This window comes from Cloeon dipterum, chromosome 4, assembly GCF_949628265.1.
Source record: "Cloeon dipterum chromosome 4, ieCloDipt1.1, whole genome shotgun sequence".
Lineage (NCBI taxonomy): Eukaryota > Metazoa > Arthropoda > Insecta > Ephemeroptera > Baetidae > Cloeon > Cloeon dipterum.
Genome location: NC_088789.1, coordinates 33,369,121 through 33,386,300, shown reverse-complemented (window position 1 = coordinate 33,386,300; position 17,180 = coordinate 33,369,121). Strand labels below are relative to the sequence as shown.

General features: G+C 44.0%; 2 protein-coding genes across 2 annotated transcripts; one reads left to right on the top strand and one right to left on the bottom strand.

Moving 5' to 3' along the window:
* The first annotated feature begins 577 nt into the window (after positions 1–577).
* LOC135943516 (uncharacterized) lies at positions 578–1,540 on the top strand. The gene is made up of 2 exons (XM_065490079.1): positions 578–920; positions 970–1,540. The coding sequence occupies exons 1-2, from the start codon at positions 647–649 to the stop codon at positions 1,041–1,043; spliced, it is 348 nt and encodes a 115-aa protein (XP_065346151.1). The 5' UTR covers positions 578–646; the 3' UTR covers positions 1,044–1,540.
* Positions 1,541–10,415: 8,875 nt separating this feature from the next.
* Positions 10,416–13,934, bottom strand: LOC135943853 (serine/threonine-protein phosphatase 4 regulatory subunit 2-like). The gene is made up of 5 exons (XM_065490519.1): positions 13,256–13,934; positions 13,118–13,201; positions 11,224–11,673; positions 10,752–11,002; positions 10,416–10,705 (listed from the first exon to the last, which is right to left on the bottom strand). Exons 3-5 carry the CDS (start codon positions 11,472–11,474, stop codon positions 10,416–10,418), a joined length of 792 nt encoding a protein of 263 aa, XP_065346591.1. The 5' UTR covers positions 11,475–11,673; positions 13,118–13,201; positions 13,256–13,934.
* Positions 13,935–17,180: the final 3,246 nt, after the last annotated feature.

The window sequence follows — 17,180 nt, the reverse complement described above, 5'->3', positions numbered from 1 at the left end:
GGTGACGCAACGCGGCGGCGCGGAACCGCGGCTTCACCTCCACTCCGTCATCCAGAGCGTCGTTGATGGCCTGCCGCCTGGACAGCACCGAGGACAGTTCGTTCTCCGTGGACATTTTTCTCCAATGCGGTGCGCCCGGTACTGGGACTCACTAAAATTAAAATAAGTTGACTTGAACGCTTTATTTAACTTGCTTCTTCCGCTTCTTCCCATCCCACTCAAAAGCTAGATAAACCGGTTTAGTTTGGTTCGAAAACCGGTATAATTTATGAAATTCTTTCCCTCAACTCTCAATATTTTTACTCTTTTGGTCCGAAATATTGCTTAAATTCATTAAATACATTCATAAGTCTGTATACATATTCATAAAAGAGCAGAAAAGACTGAAAACTAGAAAATTCTTGTCTCGATTTTATTCAAAATTAAACCGGTAATACAACAATCGATACAATATTACCTCCAGACTGCCCGTCTGATGGCGCGTTGAACCGAAATGAGAAACCGGCTGCGGTTCATTCTGAGGGGCGTGGTCGTGCGTGTTTATGTTTTGTGTTTTGTTTTAGTTTCTGCCTGCGCCGGTCGTCAACAGGTTCGGGTACGGACACGGACACTGACGGACGGATGGAGGCGCTGCCCGAGGATCAGGATGCGCCGCTGCCCGACCAGCTGGAGGTACCTGCCACCTGCGCCCCGTGGCCCGCGAGCTGCTGACGACGCCGAGGCAGCAGTACAACCGCATCGACAAGTTCTGGTTGTCAGCGGCAACGATCCTCCGCAGGTCACGGCCAACGGTCTGTCCGAGGACAACGGCCTCGAGGCCCCAGAGCCCAAGAAGCCGCGCATTGAGGAAGCCGAGGAGAAGCTGGACACGGAGACTGCCGTCAAGGAGCAAAATGGCGACCACGTCGATGACAAGAAAGGTTGGTTTCATTTTTTCTGGTTGAAATATGCTTTATTTTCGAATTTTAGACGAGAAAGAACCTGCCAAAGAACCTGTAGATGATGGTGAGATGAACGAGGAAGCCTCCGAGCCAGAGGCTTAACATCAGGTTGAAACCGAGACTGCCGAAGCTCCGAAGGAAGCTGCGGAAGAACCGGAAATCGCAAAGGAGTCTGAAACACCGCCAGCTGAAGCTGTGGAGGAAGCTGAGAAGCAAGAAGAGCCTGAGGCTGTGTCTGAAGACCAAGAGATGCCTTTGTTGGAAAAAGAGGCGCCGTTGGCCTCTCCCGAGAAGGATTTGAGTGACGAAGAGGTTTCGGAAGCACTCCAAACTAAGGACGTGCCAATGCCAATGGAGGAGCAGAGCCGAGTTGCATTTACTCGCGTGAACAATTATCTGATACTTAATTTATTTTCTGATGCCGCTCTCAACTGAGCCTCTGTTAACTCTCACAAACCGTCGAATTTTGCAGAAGAATGACACGTAACGGTGGTTGGCAATGACACCCCGTAATTTTAGTTTCTCAGTGCTTATGCGCTACGCTGCGAAATATTTATTTTTATCTCACCTGTATTCTAATAAAGAGACAGCTGCTCACACGCCGCGCATTCTTTCTAACTGTTCCAGTTAAAACGCACTGCAAATCTAAGCAAATAAATGGCAACTTGCATTATTATGTCCGATGTACTGGTGGAAGGTTGAGATGACTCAAAAGGGGGCGAATAATGGCAACTCAACCTTGGGAGAAAATGGAAATGCTGGGCATAGGGCTCGCATTGAAAAAAAGCAATTTTTTTATTTGAAAAAGACATGAACCATATACAAAGAACATAGCAAAGAGAAAAAAAAACCGGAAAAGGCAAAAGGAAAATTGAAAAAGTTACCAGCAGGGTTTTTTTCCCACAGGAAAGTTCCCACAGCTGGAAAGTTACTAGGAAATAATAAAGGGAAAAATTAAAATGTTGCCAGCCAGGGTGTTCTAGCCTGCGCCGAAGACGCCGGGGATGAACTCCCCCCACAGGGTATCCCGCTTGCGCCAGAGACGCAAGGAGGACCCCCCGCTGCTGGCAACGAGAGTCACGCCCACTCCTCCCTCATATCTAGGACAGGGATAAAACTGGTGCGTTTTACTTGGAAATTTCATTTTAACAATGTTTATCACAAGGCAACTCTAAAGTATTTGAAAACGAAATAATTCATTGCTTTGTAGTTATTTACAATTTTTAAATTTAAAACTATCACGCGCGCTGTGTAATTTCTAATTAAAATCTCAAGCAATCACGGCAATCTTGATAAAATCGGTCAATACTGAGCGATGTATCGAAATCGCACCTTGTTGAAGGATAGGAAAATATCGATCAATCGCCCAGTATCGACTGTCGTTCCAAGGATGCGTTGCCGTCAACCATCCCCCCTCTATATCCTCCTTCATCGAGCCTTTGGTAACAGGTAAGAGGGGGAAATAGAAGGTGTCAAAAGTACCTCCTTGTATCGCGTGCCATCCTGGTACCAAGAGCCTAATTTTGAAGAGAAAAAGCGAGCATGGCGCTGCTTCTATCGTGGAAATGCCCCACTTGTATCAGGTTCTGGAGGAGGAGGTGCGCAAAACACTCAATTTGATGCCTCCTACCGTCTCATGCTGACCGCGTACGAAAGCACGATCAAAGCGGTTTTAGCATAGGGATCCGATTGCATTAAAAATTGAGCGTCTTGTATCCAGCCAGCAGGAGAGCGTAGAAGGTTTCAAGCGGTGAGAGTGCCTCCTTTGTTTGCAGTGGTAGTTCGCCTCCACTCCTTCCCCTCTTTTGGTGCCTGTAGTTGCTGCTTCGATTCTCCTACTGCCAGTGCCATCGCCAGCTGCCTCCCACGCATGCGCACTTGTGCCGTCTGGCTTCGCCTCCTTCTTCACGAGCAACACGTTTGGCGTCTGGCCCGCGAATTCAGCGTGCACGTACCACATACTCGTACTCGCCGCGATTCCAACCACCTTCCAAGTCTATTAAATTTCAATTTTACAACTTTTTCTTACCAGTTAATTTTACGATTCTTATTAAAATGTTGATTTGCAGAATTTTTTATTTGTTATCCATAGTATTTTTTTTGAATTAAAAGTTTAAAGTTCAAAAAAATATAAAATCCTTTCGATTATGCTGTGTGAAAAATGCAAACTTGTGATCAATATTTTTAAACAGTTATTAGCTCTCCTCATGTCTTTGAAGTGACAGAAGGCATCTGAGCATTAATTAACGGGCCGTGCAATCTTTATCCTTTTCAAATTTCACAGGAGTAATAAAAAATTCAAAATCAATCAGATAAGAAACCAAAAATGGGTAGTTATATGAATTAATAGAAAAAAATTGTAAATTACAATAAACCATGAGATCGAGTACAAATTCGTCTTTACAATAACAGAGAAGAATATGAGAGCATTTTTTAAACAATATGACACACGTATCCAGTTTCAAAACACGATTTTAAACTTTAGATTTCGGAGGCAAAGAAGTGTGTGTTACACACACGGCCTTTGTCTAGGAATCACATTAAGAAGCGGATGCGCGATATTAGCTGCTCTGGCTGATTACGTGCAAAAGAGGGAATTGGCTTGCGAAGCGGCGCGGGGAGAGGCCTGGGCAAAGCGTTGGAGCAAAAACTCTAGCGGTCGTCGCCGACTAAGTAACTAATTAAGCCGTATCTCGTTGCTGCAGCAACAAAACGTCGTGTCGTGGCGAGAAAATGGTGTTCACGTTGTGGTTGGTCCTGTGCGGCGAGAGGCAGCGCACCTCATCCAGCATCCGCGAACGCGCCCTCAGCTGGCACGTGCGTTCGGGGCAAGTTTTAATTAAATCGAGTACGTTTTGGCGCTGCTTTTCTCCAGGCGGTCGCAGCAGTCGCTTTGCAGCTGCCACTCGGCTTTGTCACTAACAGTTTGGATTTTTATTAAACTAATTTTTAAAACATTCAGTCGCTGCACTTCTCAATGCCTTGCCACAACTCCCGTTCATTCAGCTTGGCCACGGCCAATTTTATGTGGTCCTTGTTCACGGCGATTGGTTAATTAATGCTCAGATGCCTTCTGTCGGCTTCAAAGACATGCGGACAGCTAATTACTGTTTAAAAATATTAATCACAATTTTGTATTTTTCACACCGCATAAATGAAAGCATTATACTGCTTTAAACTTTAAACTTTTAATTTAAAAATTTTACTATCAATAAAATATTAAAAATTCTGCTAATTAATAATCTAATAAGAATCGTAAAATTAACTGGTAAGAAAAAGTTGTAAAATTGAAATTTAATAGACTTGGAAGGTGGTTGGAATCGCGGCGAGTACGAGTATGTGGTACGTGCACGCTGAATTCGCGGGCTAGACGCCAAACGTGTTGCTCGTGAAGAAGGAGGCGAAGCCAGACGCAACAAGTGCGCATGCGTGGTGGGCAGCTGGCGATGGCACTGGCAGTAGGAGAATCCAAGCAGCAGCCAGAGGCACCGAAAGAGGGGAAGGAGTGGAGGCGAACAACCTGCAAACAAAGGAGGCACTCTCACCGCTTGATACCTTCTACGCTCTCCTGCTGGCTGGATACATAATGCTCGATTTTTAATTGAATTGCATCCCTATGCTAAAGCCGCTTTGATCGTGCTTTCGTACGCGGTCAGCATGAGACGGTAGGAGGCTTCAAAAGGAGTGTTCTGCGTACCTCCTCCTCCAGCCTGCTAACCTGATACGAGTGGGGCATTTTCACGCTACAAGCAGCGCCATGCTCGCTTTTTTTCACTTGGTAACAGGATGGCACACGATACCAGGAGGTACATTTGATACCTTCTATTTTCCCCTTCACCCGATGCCAATGGCTTGATGAAGTAGGGTTTTAAAGGAGGATGGATTTGTCGTCGGTTCATTACTGATGATGACCTTGTGCCCTTGGAGGGCGTCTGCATCAGGGTGAGCGGCCATTCCCCCTATACAAACTTCAAACCGACTGCCTACTGCCTCAGTCTCGTCTTCTCATTCGCAGTTTTTTATGATAAATAAAATTCTTAATATAACTGACCGACGAGAGGCTCCAATTATTGTTTTAAACAAATGAAAAAAATGCTTTGAGTTGCTTAAAATTGTTTTTTTTTCACAATCAATAAATTATCTCGGATGCCGGACCTTGTGAAGTGTCAAAATTTGCTCTTTTCTTTTAATCTGATCCAATTTTATGAGCCACGGGCGCAGGCGAATTACCACTGCTGGCAACGAGAGTAACGGCCGGCCACTCCTCCCTCATATCTAGGACAGGGAGAAAACTGGTGCGTTTTACTTGGAAATTTCATTTTAACAATGTTTATCACGAGGCAACTCTAAAGTATTTGAAAACGAAATAATTCATTGCTTTGTAGTTATTTACAATTTTTAAATTTAAAACTATCACGCGCGCTGTGTTATTTCTAATTAAAATCTCAGGAAGTTAATATTTGATATAAATCGCAGGTGAGCGCTGCTACCGCTGGTACTAATAAGCTCCGCCCTGAATACTCAGGTAAAGCTGCGCAGCTGAATCAGTAGAAAAAAACTTAATAGCATATTTTTTTTAATTTCTAATTAATGTACGCGTGCGGAGATTTTATTTTAAATTTTGCCGTAAATTACAAAGAATTGATCGATATGTATTTCATTTAATTTGGAATAGCCATGAGATTAAGATTACTAAAACCAACTATTTAACATTGAAGCTTTCTCTTCTCTCGAGGGCTCCTATTGGGGTTCCAAGGACTGAGTGTGGTCAAGTTGCCATTTGATTTTGCTTAATCTCAAGACCTTTTTTAGTATAAATTTGTTTAGATCTATGAAATCATCGTCTATTGAAATCATATATACAATAATAAATAAATAGCAACAAAGAAAAAAAGAACAAAAAAGAAACATTAATAAAAACGTTGAGTTTGGGGAAAAGAGGTAAAAACTGCAGCAAAAAACCGCGTTAAAAATTTGTTCTATTCGTGCATTGAGCGTCAACAATAAGAAAATTAACTCGTAAAAACGACTAGAATCATGTTTTAATGATTATCACAGTCCGTTTCATGTCTTTAGTCTTCTGAGCAATAATAACATATCGTCAGCGCGAACCAGTTATTCATCATGGGTTAAAGAAAAAATGTAGAAAGTTGAAGATTTAATTCCCACCTTTTTTCGCCTTCGTTCCGTGTTTGTACTGAAATAAACAAAATAATATATAATATTTTAACCCGGACAAATTTATAGCGATTATTATCGAATTTTGAATGTTTTTCTAATTTTCAATCAACACCATTTGAAGGCTCTGATCCGAATGCTAATTTAGATATATCGCTCAGTATTGACAGATATTTTGTAAAACGCTTCCCAAAGCAAAATTTTGTATTTTTGTAAATAATAAATGCTCGAAATTACTCTTGTGTGCTATTTATTATATTATTATTTATTTGTAAAGCATTTTCAAGAATAAACTAATATTACGCAAAAATGAAGTATTTATTAAAAATGAGAGCAACTAACTTAGGAGGTACCAGCTGTTTTCACATGAAAATATAAAAGGATGCATCTGAATCTACCGTTAAAATCGTGCTTTTGTATCAGGTACGCATGCAGCAAAAGGAGGTATAAACACCGCTTGATACCTTCTATACGGTCTCCTGCTGGCTGGATACAACACGCTCAATTTTTAATGTAATCGGATCCCTATGCTAAAGCCGCTTTAATCGAGCTTTCGTACGCGGTCAGCATGAGACGGTAGGAGGCATCAAAACGAGTGTTCTGCGCATGCGCACCTCTTCTAGCCCTCTAACCTGATACGAGTGGGGCATTTCCACGATAGAAGCAGCGCCATGCTCGCTTTTTCTCTTCAAAATTAGGCACTTGGTACCAGGATGGCACGCGATCCAAGAAGGTACTTTTGACACCTCCTATTTTCCCTCTTACCTGTTACCAAAGGCTTGCTGAAGGAGGATATAGAGGGGGGATGGTTGACGGCAACGCATCCTTGGAACGACAGTCGATACTGGCCGATTGATCGATATTTTCCTATCCTTCAACAAGGTGCGATTTCGATACATCGATCAGTATTGACCGATATTTATCAAGATTGCCGTGATTGCTTGAGATTTTAATTAGAAATTACACAGCGCGCGTGATAGTTTTAAATTTAAAAATTGTAAATAACTACAAAGCAATGAATTATTTCGTTTTCAAATACTTTAGAGTTGCCTTGTGATAAACATCGTTAAAATGAAATTTCCAAGTAAAACGCACCAGTTTTCTCCCTTTCCTAGATATGAGGGAGGAGTGGGCGTGACTCTCGTTGCCAGCAGCGGGGGGTCCTCCTTGCGTCTCTGGCGCAAGCGGGATACCCTGTGGGGGGAGTTCATCCCCGGCGTCTTCGGCGCAGGCTAGAACACCCTGGCTGGCAACATTTTAATTTTTCCCTTTATTATTTCCTAGTAACTTTCCAGCTGTGGGAACTTTCCTGTGGGAACAAAACCCTGCTGGTAACTTTTTCAATTTTCCTTTTGCCTTTTCCGGTTTTTTTTCTCTTTGCTATGTTCTTTGTATATGGTTCATGTCTTTTTCAAATAAAAAAAAAAAAATTGATTTTTTTCAATGCGAGCCTTATGCCCTATGCCCAGCGTTTCCATTTTCTGCCAAGGTTGTGTTGCCGTTATTGCCAGACGGCACAAGTGCGCATGCGTGGGAGGCAGCTGGCGAAGGCACTGGCAGTAGGAGAAACGAAGCAGCAGCCAGAGGCACCGAAAAAGGGGAAGGAGTGGAGGCGAACAACCTGCAAGCAAAGGAGGCACTCTCACCGCTTGATACCTTCTACGCTCTCCTGCTGGCTGGATACAAGACGCTCAATTTTTAATGTAAACGGATCCCTATGCAAAGCCGCTTTAATCGTGCTTTCGTACGCGGTCAGCATGAGACGGTAGGAGGCTTCAAAAGGAGTGTTCTGCGTACCTCCTCCTCCAGCCTGCTAACCTGATACAAGTGGGGCATTTTCACGCTATATACAGCACCATCCTTGCTTTTTCTCTACAACATAAGGCATTGGTACCAGGATGGCACGCGATACAAGGAGGTACTTTTGACACCTTCTATTTTCCCCTCTTACCTGTTACCAAAGGCTCGATGAAGGAGGATATAGAGGGGGGATGGTTGATGGCAACGCATCCTTGGAACGACAGTCGATACTGGGCGATTGATCGATATTTTCCTATCCTTCAACAAGGTGCGATTTCGATACATCGCTCAGTATTGACCGATTTTATCAAGATTGCCGTGATTGCTTGAGATTTTAATAAGAAATTACACAGCGCGCGTGATAGTTTTAAATTTAAAAATTGTAAATAACTACAAAGCAATGAATTATTTCGTTTTCAAATACTTTAGAGTTGCCTTGTGATAAACATTGTTAAAATGAAATTTCCAAGTAAAACGCACCAGTTTTATCCCTGTCCTAGATATGAGGGAGGAGTGGGCGTGACTCTCGTTGCCAGCAGCGGGGGGTCCTCCTTGCGTCTCTGGCGCAAGCGGGATACCCTGTGGGGGGAGTTCATCCCCGGCGTCTTCGGCGCAGGCTAGAACACCCTGGCTGGCAACATTTTAATTTTTCCCTTTATTATTTCCTAGTAACTTTCCAGCTGTGGGAACTTTCCTGTGAGAAAAAAACCATGCTGGTAACTTTTTCAATTTTCCTTTTGCCTTTTCCGGTTTTTTTTTCTCTTTGCTATGTTCTTTGTATATGGTTCATGTCTTTTTCAAATAAAAAAAAAAAAAATTGATTTTTTTCAATGCGAGCCTTATGCCCTATGCCCAGCGTTTCCATTTTCTCCCAAGGTTGTGTTGCCGTTATTGCCAGACGGCACAAGTGCGCATGCGTGGGAGGCAGCTGGCGAAGGCACTGGCAGTAGGAGAAACGAAGCAGCAAGCAGAGGCACCGAAAGAGGGGAAGGAGTGGAGGCGAACAACCTGCATAGTGCATACAAAGGAGGCACTTTCACCGCTTGATACCTTCTACGCTCTCCTGCTGGCTGGATACAACACGCTCAATTTTTAATGCAATCGGATACCTATGCTAAAACCGCTTTAATCGAGCTTTCGTACGCGGTCAGCATGAGACGGTAGGAGGCATCAAAAGGAGTGTTCTGCGTACCTCCTCCTCCAGCCTGCTAACCTGATACAAGTGGGGCATTTTCACGCTATATACAGCACCATCCTTGCTTTTTCTCTACAACATAAGGCATTGGTACCAGGATAGCACGCGATACAAGGAGGTACTTTTGACACCTTCTATTTTCCCCTCTTACCTGTTACCAAAGGCTCGATGAAGGAGGATATAGAGGTGGGATGGTTGACGGCAACGCATCCTTGGAACGACAGTCGATACTGGCCGATTGATCGATATTTTCCTATCCTTCAACAAGGTGCGATTTCGATACATCGCTCAGTATTGACCGATTTTATCAAGATTGCCGTGATTGCTTGAGATTTTAATTAGAAATAACACAGCGCGCGTGATAGTTTTAAATTTAAAAATTGTAAATAACTACAAAGCAATGAATTATTTCGTTTTCAAATACTTTAGAGTTGCCTTGTGATAAACATCGTTAAAATGAAATTTCCAAGTAAAACGCACCAGTTTTATCCCTGTCCTAGATATGAGGGAGGAGTGGGCGTGACTCTCGTTGCCAGCAGCGGGGGGTCCTCCTTGCGTCTCTGGCGCAAGCGGGATACCCTGTGGGGGGAGTTCATCCCCGGCGTCTTCGGCGCAGGCTAGAACACCCTGGCTGGCAACATTTTAATTTTTCCCTTTATTATTTCCTAGTAACTTTCCAGCTGTGGGAACTTTCCTGTGAGAAAAAACCCTGCTGGTAACTTTTTCAATTTTCCTTTTGCCTTTTCCGGTTTTATTTCTCTTTGCTATGTTCTTTGAATATGGTTCATGTCTTTTTCAAATAAAAAAATTGCTTTTTTTCAATGCGAGCCCTATGCCCAGCATTTCCATTTTCTCCCAAGGTTGAGTTGCCATTATTCGCCCCCTTTTGAGTCATCTCAACCTTCCATCGGTACATCGGAACATAATATATGCAAGTTGCCTTTTATTTGCTTACAATTAGATTTGCAGTGCGTTTTAACTGGAACAGTTAGAAAGAATGCGCGGCGTGTGAGCAGCTGTCTCTTTATTAGAATACAGGTGAGATAAAAATAAATATTTCGCAGCGTAGCGCATAAGCACTGAGAAACTAAAATTACGGGGTGTCATTGCCCACCACCGTTACGTGTCATTCTTCTGCTAAATTCGACGGTTTATGAGAGTTAACAGAGGCTCAGTTGAGAGCGGCATCAGAAAATAAACTAAGGATCAGAGAATTGTCCACGCGAGTAAACGCAACTCGGCTCTGCTCCTCCATTGGCATTGGCACGTCCTCAGTTTTGAGTGCTTCCGAAACCTTTTCGTCACTCAAATCCTTCTCGGGAGAGGCCAACGGCGCCTCTTTTTCCAACAAAGGCATCTCTTTTGGTCTTCAGACACAGCCTCAGGCTCTTTTTGCTTCTCAGCTTCCTCCACAGCTTCAGCTGGCGGTGTATTTCAGACTCCTTTGCGATTTCCGGTTCTTCCGCAGTTTCCTTCGGAGGTTCGGCAGTCTCGGCTTCAACCTGAGGTTCCACAGGTTCAGCCTCTGGCTCGGAGGCTTCCTCGTTCATCTCACCATCCTCTACAGGTTCTTTGGCAGGTTCTTTCTCGTCTAAAATTCGAAAATAAAGCATATTTCAACCAGAAAAAAATGAAACCAGCCTTTCTTGTCTTCGACGTGGTCGCCATTTTGCTCCTTGACGGCAGTCTCCGTGTCCAGCTTCTCCTCGGCTTCCTCAATGCGCGGCTTCTTGGGCTCGGGGGCCTCGAGGCCGTTGTCCTCGGACAGACCGTTGGCTGTGACCTGCGGAGGATCGTTGCCGCTGACAACCAGAACTTATCGATGCGGTTGTACTGCTGCCTCGGCGTCGTCAGCAGCTCGGACAGGCGCTGGAGGATGAACGGACACCTGAGGAACAGAACAGACGCTCAAGGTCTTAAATGGAATTGGTGGGGGTAGGGCGATGCTTTGCTCTGATTGGTTGCCGGCTTTCCCCCTCTCCTTTGATCAGCCAATAGGTCACAGCAAAGCATTGCCCCACTTTTCAGTTCAAATAAAAAAGAGTGCTTTAATACAAAACTTGGACGATACACGTGATAAAGACGAAAATTAACAAAAAAAAAACTAACGTGTCGAAAGACGAGTCGAGTCGCTGCAGCAGTCGCGTTCGCATTCCAGTGGCAGTGGCGTCGAACGCGTCCGGCGACTGGGAATCTGGGTTGAGAATGAAGGCGTCCAGCACGAGTGCCAGTTTGCGCTGGAAGAGCGGCTTCTTGCTGGTCCTCGGCAACAGCGAGTCGCCTGTGCGGGCCACGGCGCGCAGGTACTCCTCCAGCTGGTCGGGCAGCGGCGCATCCTGATCCTCGGGCAGCGCCTCCATCCGTCCGTCAGAGTCCGTAGCCGAACCTGTTGACGTCGACGACCGGCCAGGGGGCTACCGCTCTTATGGGCCGAACTTGTTCCCGCTAAGAGCTTCCCAACCCAACCGTTGGTGTCGCGTCGGTCACTTTAAAACAGGCTTATGGCCGCCATATGCGCTGTTTTGGGGGGCGTAACTTTGTGACGTCATTTTCTAGTCACTAAAATGTATAAAATCCTTAATTCAAAGTACTCTCAAGAATATTATTTTTTTTTAATTCATACTTCAAAATGCCTGCTCTAGAAATAGAAAGGTTTTGTCAGTTTTTAAATAAATGTTTTTTTACTTAGCTCTAATGAACACATTTAAATACGGTTTAAATGAAGAGGTTTCTGCGCCGATCAACAAGGAAAATTTTGGGACAGCCACCAGCCGCCGGGGAAAAAAGGGTCAAAAATTGAATAGAGCAGGAGCAAAAAAATGTCTTCTGGCCCTTTCGTCGCTAAGCACAATCTAACTTCACGTTACAAATAATATCAGCCGCCGGGGAAAATGGCCAGTAACCGCCTGGCAAAAAAATTCGGCCGATAGTTTTTGGTCACAAGCACGTCGAAAATGTCCGTCACAACGTGCACTTGGTCCTGATTTTCGAATGCCAGCAGAATGTCCATTTGGCCTGATCGAGCGGCCAGGAGAGCGGCAGGCGGCCACGTAGGCCGCGGGCTTCGAGCAGCGGCCGCCTTTGCGCCCTTATTCCTCCGCCTCTGCCACAAATGCGCAGCAGCGAATTCTGTTGAAGTGAAAATAGCCACGTGGCGCCTTAAATCTCCCGGGGCTGAGACCTCGAGAAAAGATTAGAAACTTTGAGATTTAATTTCATTTTTTATAAGAAATTAAGAGTCTTAGTTGTTTGCTTTTTAGAAATAACAAGCGTTGGCGCCATCTTTTGGTAAATTGGCAAAAATTATATCGATAGAAAACTCAGGAATTTCAGAATCCAGGGCAGTGCATGAAATTAATTATGAATTTTAAGACAAGAGCCAAATTATTTTCCAAAATATACTAGAATGAACGATACTGTTTGTCATCAATTGGTCCTAAAGGATTTCATCTAATAAACTGGTCACTCTATTAAGAGGATTTATCTAAAAACAATGCAAGAATTAATTTATTTTTCTTCTAGAGGCCTCAGCCGAGAGATTTAAGGCTAGCGGGATGGGCTTATTGTTAGCAGAATTTTTTGCGTGGCGGCGGCAATTGGCCAATTTCCCCGGCGGCTCGAAGGACCAGAAGACATTTTCTATGCTGCACCTTGCCAAAGATTCACTACGGCTGGCGACGGCCTTCGTGACCAAAGATATGCCGACTGAGACAGCACGGCTGGCTGAAACATCAATATTTCTTTTCTTTTTAATTATTTGTATCATTTTTGACTGCATTTATGCACTTTTCAAAAAGAAATAATTAAATAGAGCTCTTTAAACTTCATCCCATGCTTTTAATTTAGCCAAAACTCTGCGTAACCTGACGTCAGCAGGAGGCGTAAGGGATTGAGGTGCCGAGTGTGCACAACACTGGTAAGTTTTTTCAACCGAGGAGCGAATAAGAATAAACAGCTCGTTTTTAAAAGTGCACAACTCAACCAAACAATTGAATTGCCTCACCTTGTCAAAGAGGTCGACGTGAGGAGTTGGTTTTGGGAGAGTGGGAAAAGAAGTGAGTCCGAACGAGAACATCGGCGAACACGGCTGAAAATTTGCTCATTTAAAATAACAATTCACCTTTAAAATAATAATAATTACCGTCAGAACGTCAATGTCTGGCAAGTCTTCAGGAGGAGCAGGCAGGCCAAGAGCAGCGAGATCGATCTGCAGCCAAAAATTCAAAATTTTAATTAATTCCTGACTTTACCGACATTCGGAGCCAGAGAAAAACTTGCTCGAAACGGTGAAGACAGCTCTTATGATGATTATGCATGTTTGAACGCATTGAAAGACAAATAAAATAATTAACACGTAATTTCCTAGGTTATTACGTATTATTTTTGTCTTTTGTTTGAGAAATTCATAAAATTAAATAATTAATTCCGCCTTGCAGAGCTTTGGTTCTGTCAAGACATACTGCGGGTCTTCCTCCACAGAAGGCTCAATCCTGAATAAAAAGAAAAGCGACATTATTTAAACAAATTCCTGAAATAAATTACGGTCTCCTGAATTAAATTTCTCTTCGACCTGGTGTGGTTGAGGGCCTTGCCGAGGTCTGCCTCCGTGGCCTCAGGGGGCAGCCGCACCGAGGGCGTGTTCTTCGCCAGGGCGTCCAGCTCAGGTATTCGCGTGAGAACGACGCGGCACTTGTCCACGCACGCGCAGACTGGCGCCTCTGTCGGCGGCCCGCTGGAACAGTCTTCGGCCCGAAGAACTCGTGCTCGCCACCGAGTCTTGCCGGAGCCACTGCGAGGAGCCACCAAACAAACGCTGCCCGCGGCACCCGACAAATTAAAATATAATTATTCAATTCTGACGCAGCTGAAAGTTATTTGGACGAAATAAGTAATTATTTGAGAAATTTATTTATAAAAATTGTATTTTAAGAATGAAATTATAATCTCAATCACATGAGAATTTTTGTGATATTACTTTATTTATAATTTAATATAAAATTTGTTTTACAGGTCGCTCGTTTCAAAAAACACAACGTAATTTCACTTACTGTCATTGGCTGACTCCTGCCCGTTTTTTGACTTGGGTCCAGAGACCATCACTACGTGCAGTGGCTAGAAGAGAGCAAAAACATCAGGAAACACGTTAAAATGTCTAAAATACACTAACATAGAGATGGAGTAAAAACAGACTGAAATGACCAGTCTGACTAAAAAGCAAGAAATCTGAGGCCCAGCTGGACATGAGGCCCTTTGCAGTTTTATCCCGCAGTAAAATAGCTGCAAAAGTACCCCTACAGTGTTTTAATTCCCCCTGTTTCTCATTAAAATCAATGTAATTAATCAATCAGCAATAGAGGTGGTCTTTTAAAAAGATTGGACCGGCCGCGCGCACTTCTTCTCGCTGCTGCGGAATAAAACGGGACAATTCAGCCACTAAACTCACCATCAATGCAAAGAACAGATCCTCCAGATGCGGATGCTGCCAAAATCAACTCCTGCGCTTCTCTTAAAACTTTGCAAAATCGTTAATGCATAATAATAAAGCGGATTATCACCAAAACGACCAAAACAATAGCGAATGGCGGCTGGCAGCAGGCAGCAGCAGAAGAGAAAGAAGCGTGGCGCGCATGCGTGACTTGCAGATTTTTGCCTTCGCTTGGCGGGCTGGCTGGCAACCGCGCATTATTTATATCCCGCCAAGAGTTGGCAATTATTGGCATCTGGCATCGCCGGCGGGTGCGCTTGGCCGCCTGGATGATGAGAGAGAAAAGGCGAAATTGACAGGTCGAGTCTCGCACCAGACAATCAGCGCTTGCAGAGAGAGTCTGGATTCCAGAAATTCGCAGACAGAAGAAGCGGCGGTGGATTGGATTCTCTGAATTGTTTTTGCGCCTATTCCGCCGTTGCTAATAAAAGTCCCCACTGCCGCACTGCCCCACTCCTTCGCCTTGCGAGCAGCAATTCTACACGTCTCTTCTGCTGCAATTTAATTTTATTCGTCTAATACCTGTTGTCTCTTGTAGACGTAAGTGCTTACGTAAACAGTGTAGGAGTGCCTGAAGCCAGCAGCGGCGGTTGCATCATTTTCGAGCTTCGAGGAACCCGCAATATCAAGGTAGGTCCTTTTTATTTTTTATTTACAGCAAATCTGGCAAAACATTAGTTTGAACAAGCGTGGCACGCTTGGCAATGCGCGCGCCGAACCTGCGGCCCTCTCGGCCGCGAGCGAAGGTCCCCACGGCGCCTGCCGCCCTGCGGGCGAGTGACCGTCGACGAGGCGGGTGCGCGCGCGGCCCGCGTACAACGTTCCAATAATTGCTATTTCTCGCGAATCGCGTCAAGAATTTGAAAAATCGCGAGCGGCAGCGTCGAAACGGTGTTCGCGGCGTTGAAAAACCGCGAAAAGTTGGACCAGAACCCATCTCAGGGTGACATACCCTGAGAAGGGTCGCCAGGGTGGGTCCGGTTTCTGTGCTGGTCGAGAGGAAGTACAACAAGAACTGCTCCCACGCCAATGCTATATCTTCCAGTGGGAATTTTTATTGGGTAGTTTGTGCACATGCGCAGTAGCGTTAGTGGCTCCTCAGTCATGCGCACCAGTAATTTTCGGAAACTTTGGCCAGTCAAGTAAGCAAATATACCCACTGCGCATCGTTTCTTTTATTAGAACACTACTGCGCAAGCGCAATTTAAAAATATTTTAAGCTCGGAAAATTTGTTTATGTTAGTGTAGTTTTTTTATTCAAAGTGAAATGAGGAGAAATGCATTTTTAAATTTTATATACTGCGCATGCGTGGTACTCCTGAGCATGCGCAGTCGGTTTATATTATCTCTACGCATGGGCAGCTCAATATTTGGCTTTCTTCAGCACGTTCAGATGAATTGGGCTTGCATTTTTTTTAATGAACCAGGGAATTGAAATTATCAGGCCTTGCGTCTACGCAGCAGCTTTAGTGGCTCTCCAGGCATGCGCAAAAGTCATTTTTCGATATTTTGGATAGTCGGGACAGCAAATTAATCTAATGATCATCGTTTCTCCAATCTGAACGCTACTGCGCATGCGCGATCTTTTAAAATTGTCGGCCCTGAAGATGTGTTATTTTCCGCCACAGCTTTTAATGTTTAGCAAAGACAGTGAAACAATGAATTTTTACGTATATCAATTCTTACTGCGCCAAACTAATTTATTGTAAAAGGTGGGCGTGTTTCCTTTCTTCGAGCGAGCGAGCAATAATTAAAATAAATTCGTCACCGCAGGGCTGACAGAGATGAAGCTATGCCGTCAGCGAAAGGCAATGCGCGACACGCATCGTATATCGCAATCAATAAGAAATTCCCACTCTCTTCTGTGGCTCCAGAAATGTCGGAAATTGGGAAACGGGTTGCACATTAATTAACAAAACAAATGTATTGCTGCTTGCCGGTAACACAAACAATTTTGATGAAGAAGAGACACCGGCAGGAACGCTCAACCGCGTAAATCGTAGCGCACGGTGAGCGAGAATTCAGTGCGTCTAATATAGACTGACCCATTTGCTGTTGCCAGCGCAAAAGCCTCTTTATTTTGATACTCACTCCCACGGGAGACACGCATTATACATTTTAATAAGAAAATTTGTGTTTTAATGCAAGCCCCGCATCCCAGTTTTATTTTAAAATGCGTACAATCAATTTATTAAACACCAGTTGCGTGCTTATTATTTTTTTTTTCACGTCAATTTTATTCGGATGTTAAGTCGGATGTCTAGTTGCCTCATTCTGTTTTTCACACTCGCAGCTCAACAAAATTATTCCGTCTCTTATTATACGAATATAGCTTTTCGCCAGGATAAAAAGTCACGTTGGTTTGGATGACGAATAGACTTAAATATCAGATCAAGCGGGTGAAGCAAACTCTGCCAAATTTTGCACCAGGAAACAGACTGTACTACATGCAATTCAAATATTTCGACAAATTATACCAGAGCTAAAACTGAGAAGAAAATAAGTAGACAATAAATGAAATGAATTCAATTTTGTATCGGATTCATACGGAATATGTTGGAAAATTTGAGATCTTTGAATG

What these genes read in the sequence shown, in the direction of transcription:
- LOC135943516 (XM_065490079.1), top strand. Translation starts at nt 647, where the DNA reads ATGCGCCGCTGCCCGACCAGCTGGAGGTACCTGCCACCTGCGCCCCGT. An exon ending in CCACGTCGATGACAAGAAAG is followed by an intron (nt 921 to 969) that starts GTTGGTTTCATT and finishes TTCGAATTTTAG; the next exon opens with ACGAGAAAGAACCTGCCAAA.
- LOC135943853 (XM_065490519.1), bottom strand. Translation starts at nt 11,474, where the DNA reads ATGGAGGCGCTGCCCGAGGATCAGGATGCGCCGCTGCCCGACCAGCTG. An exon ending in CTCGACTCGTCTTTCGACAC is followed by an intron (nt 11,003 to 11,223) that starts GTTAGTTTTTTT and finishes TCTGTTCCTCAG; the next exon opens with GTGTCCGTTCATCCTCCAGC. An exon ending in GTCGAAGACAAGAAAGGCTG is followed by an intron (nt 10,706 to 10,751) that starts GTTTCATTTTTT and finishes TTCGAATTTTAG; the next exon opens with ACGAGAAAGAACCTGCCAAA.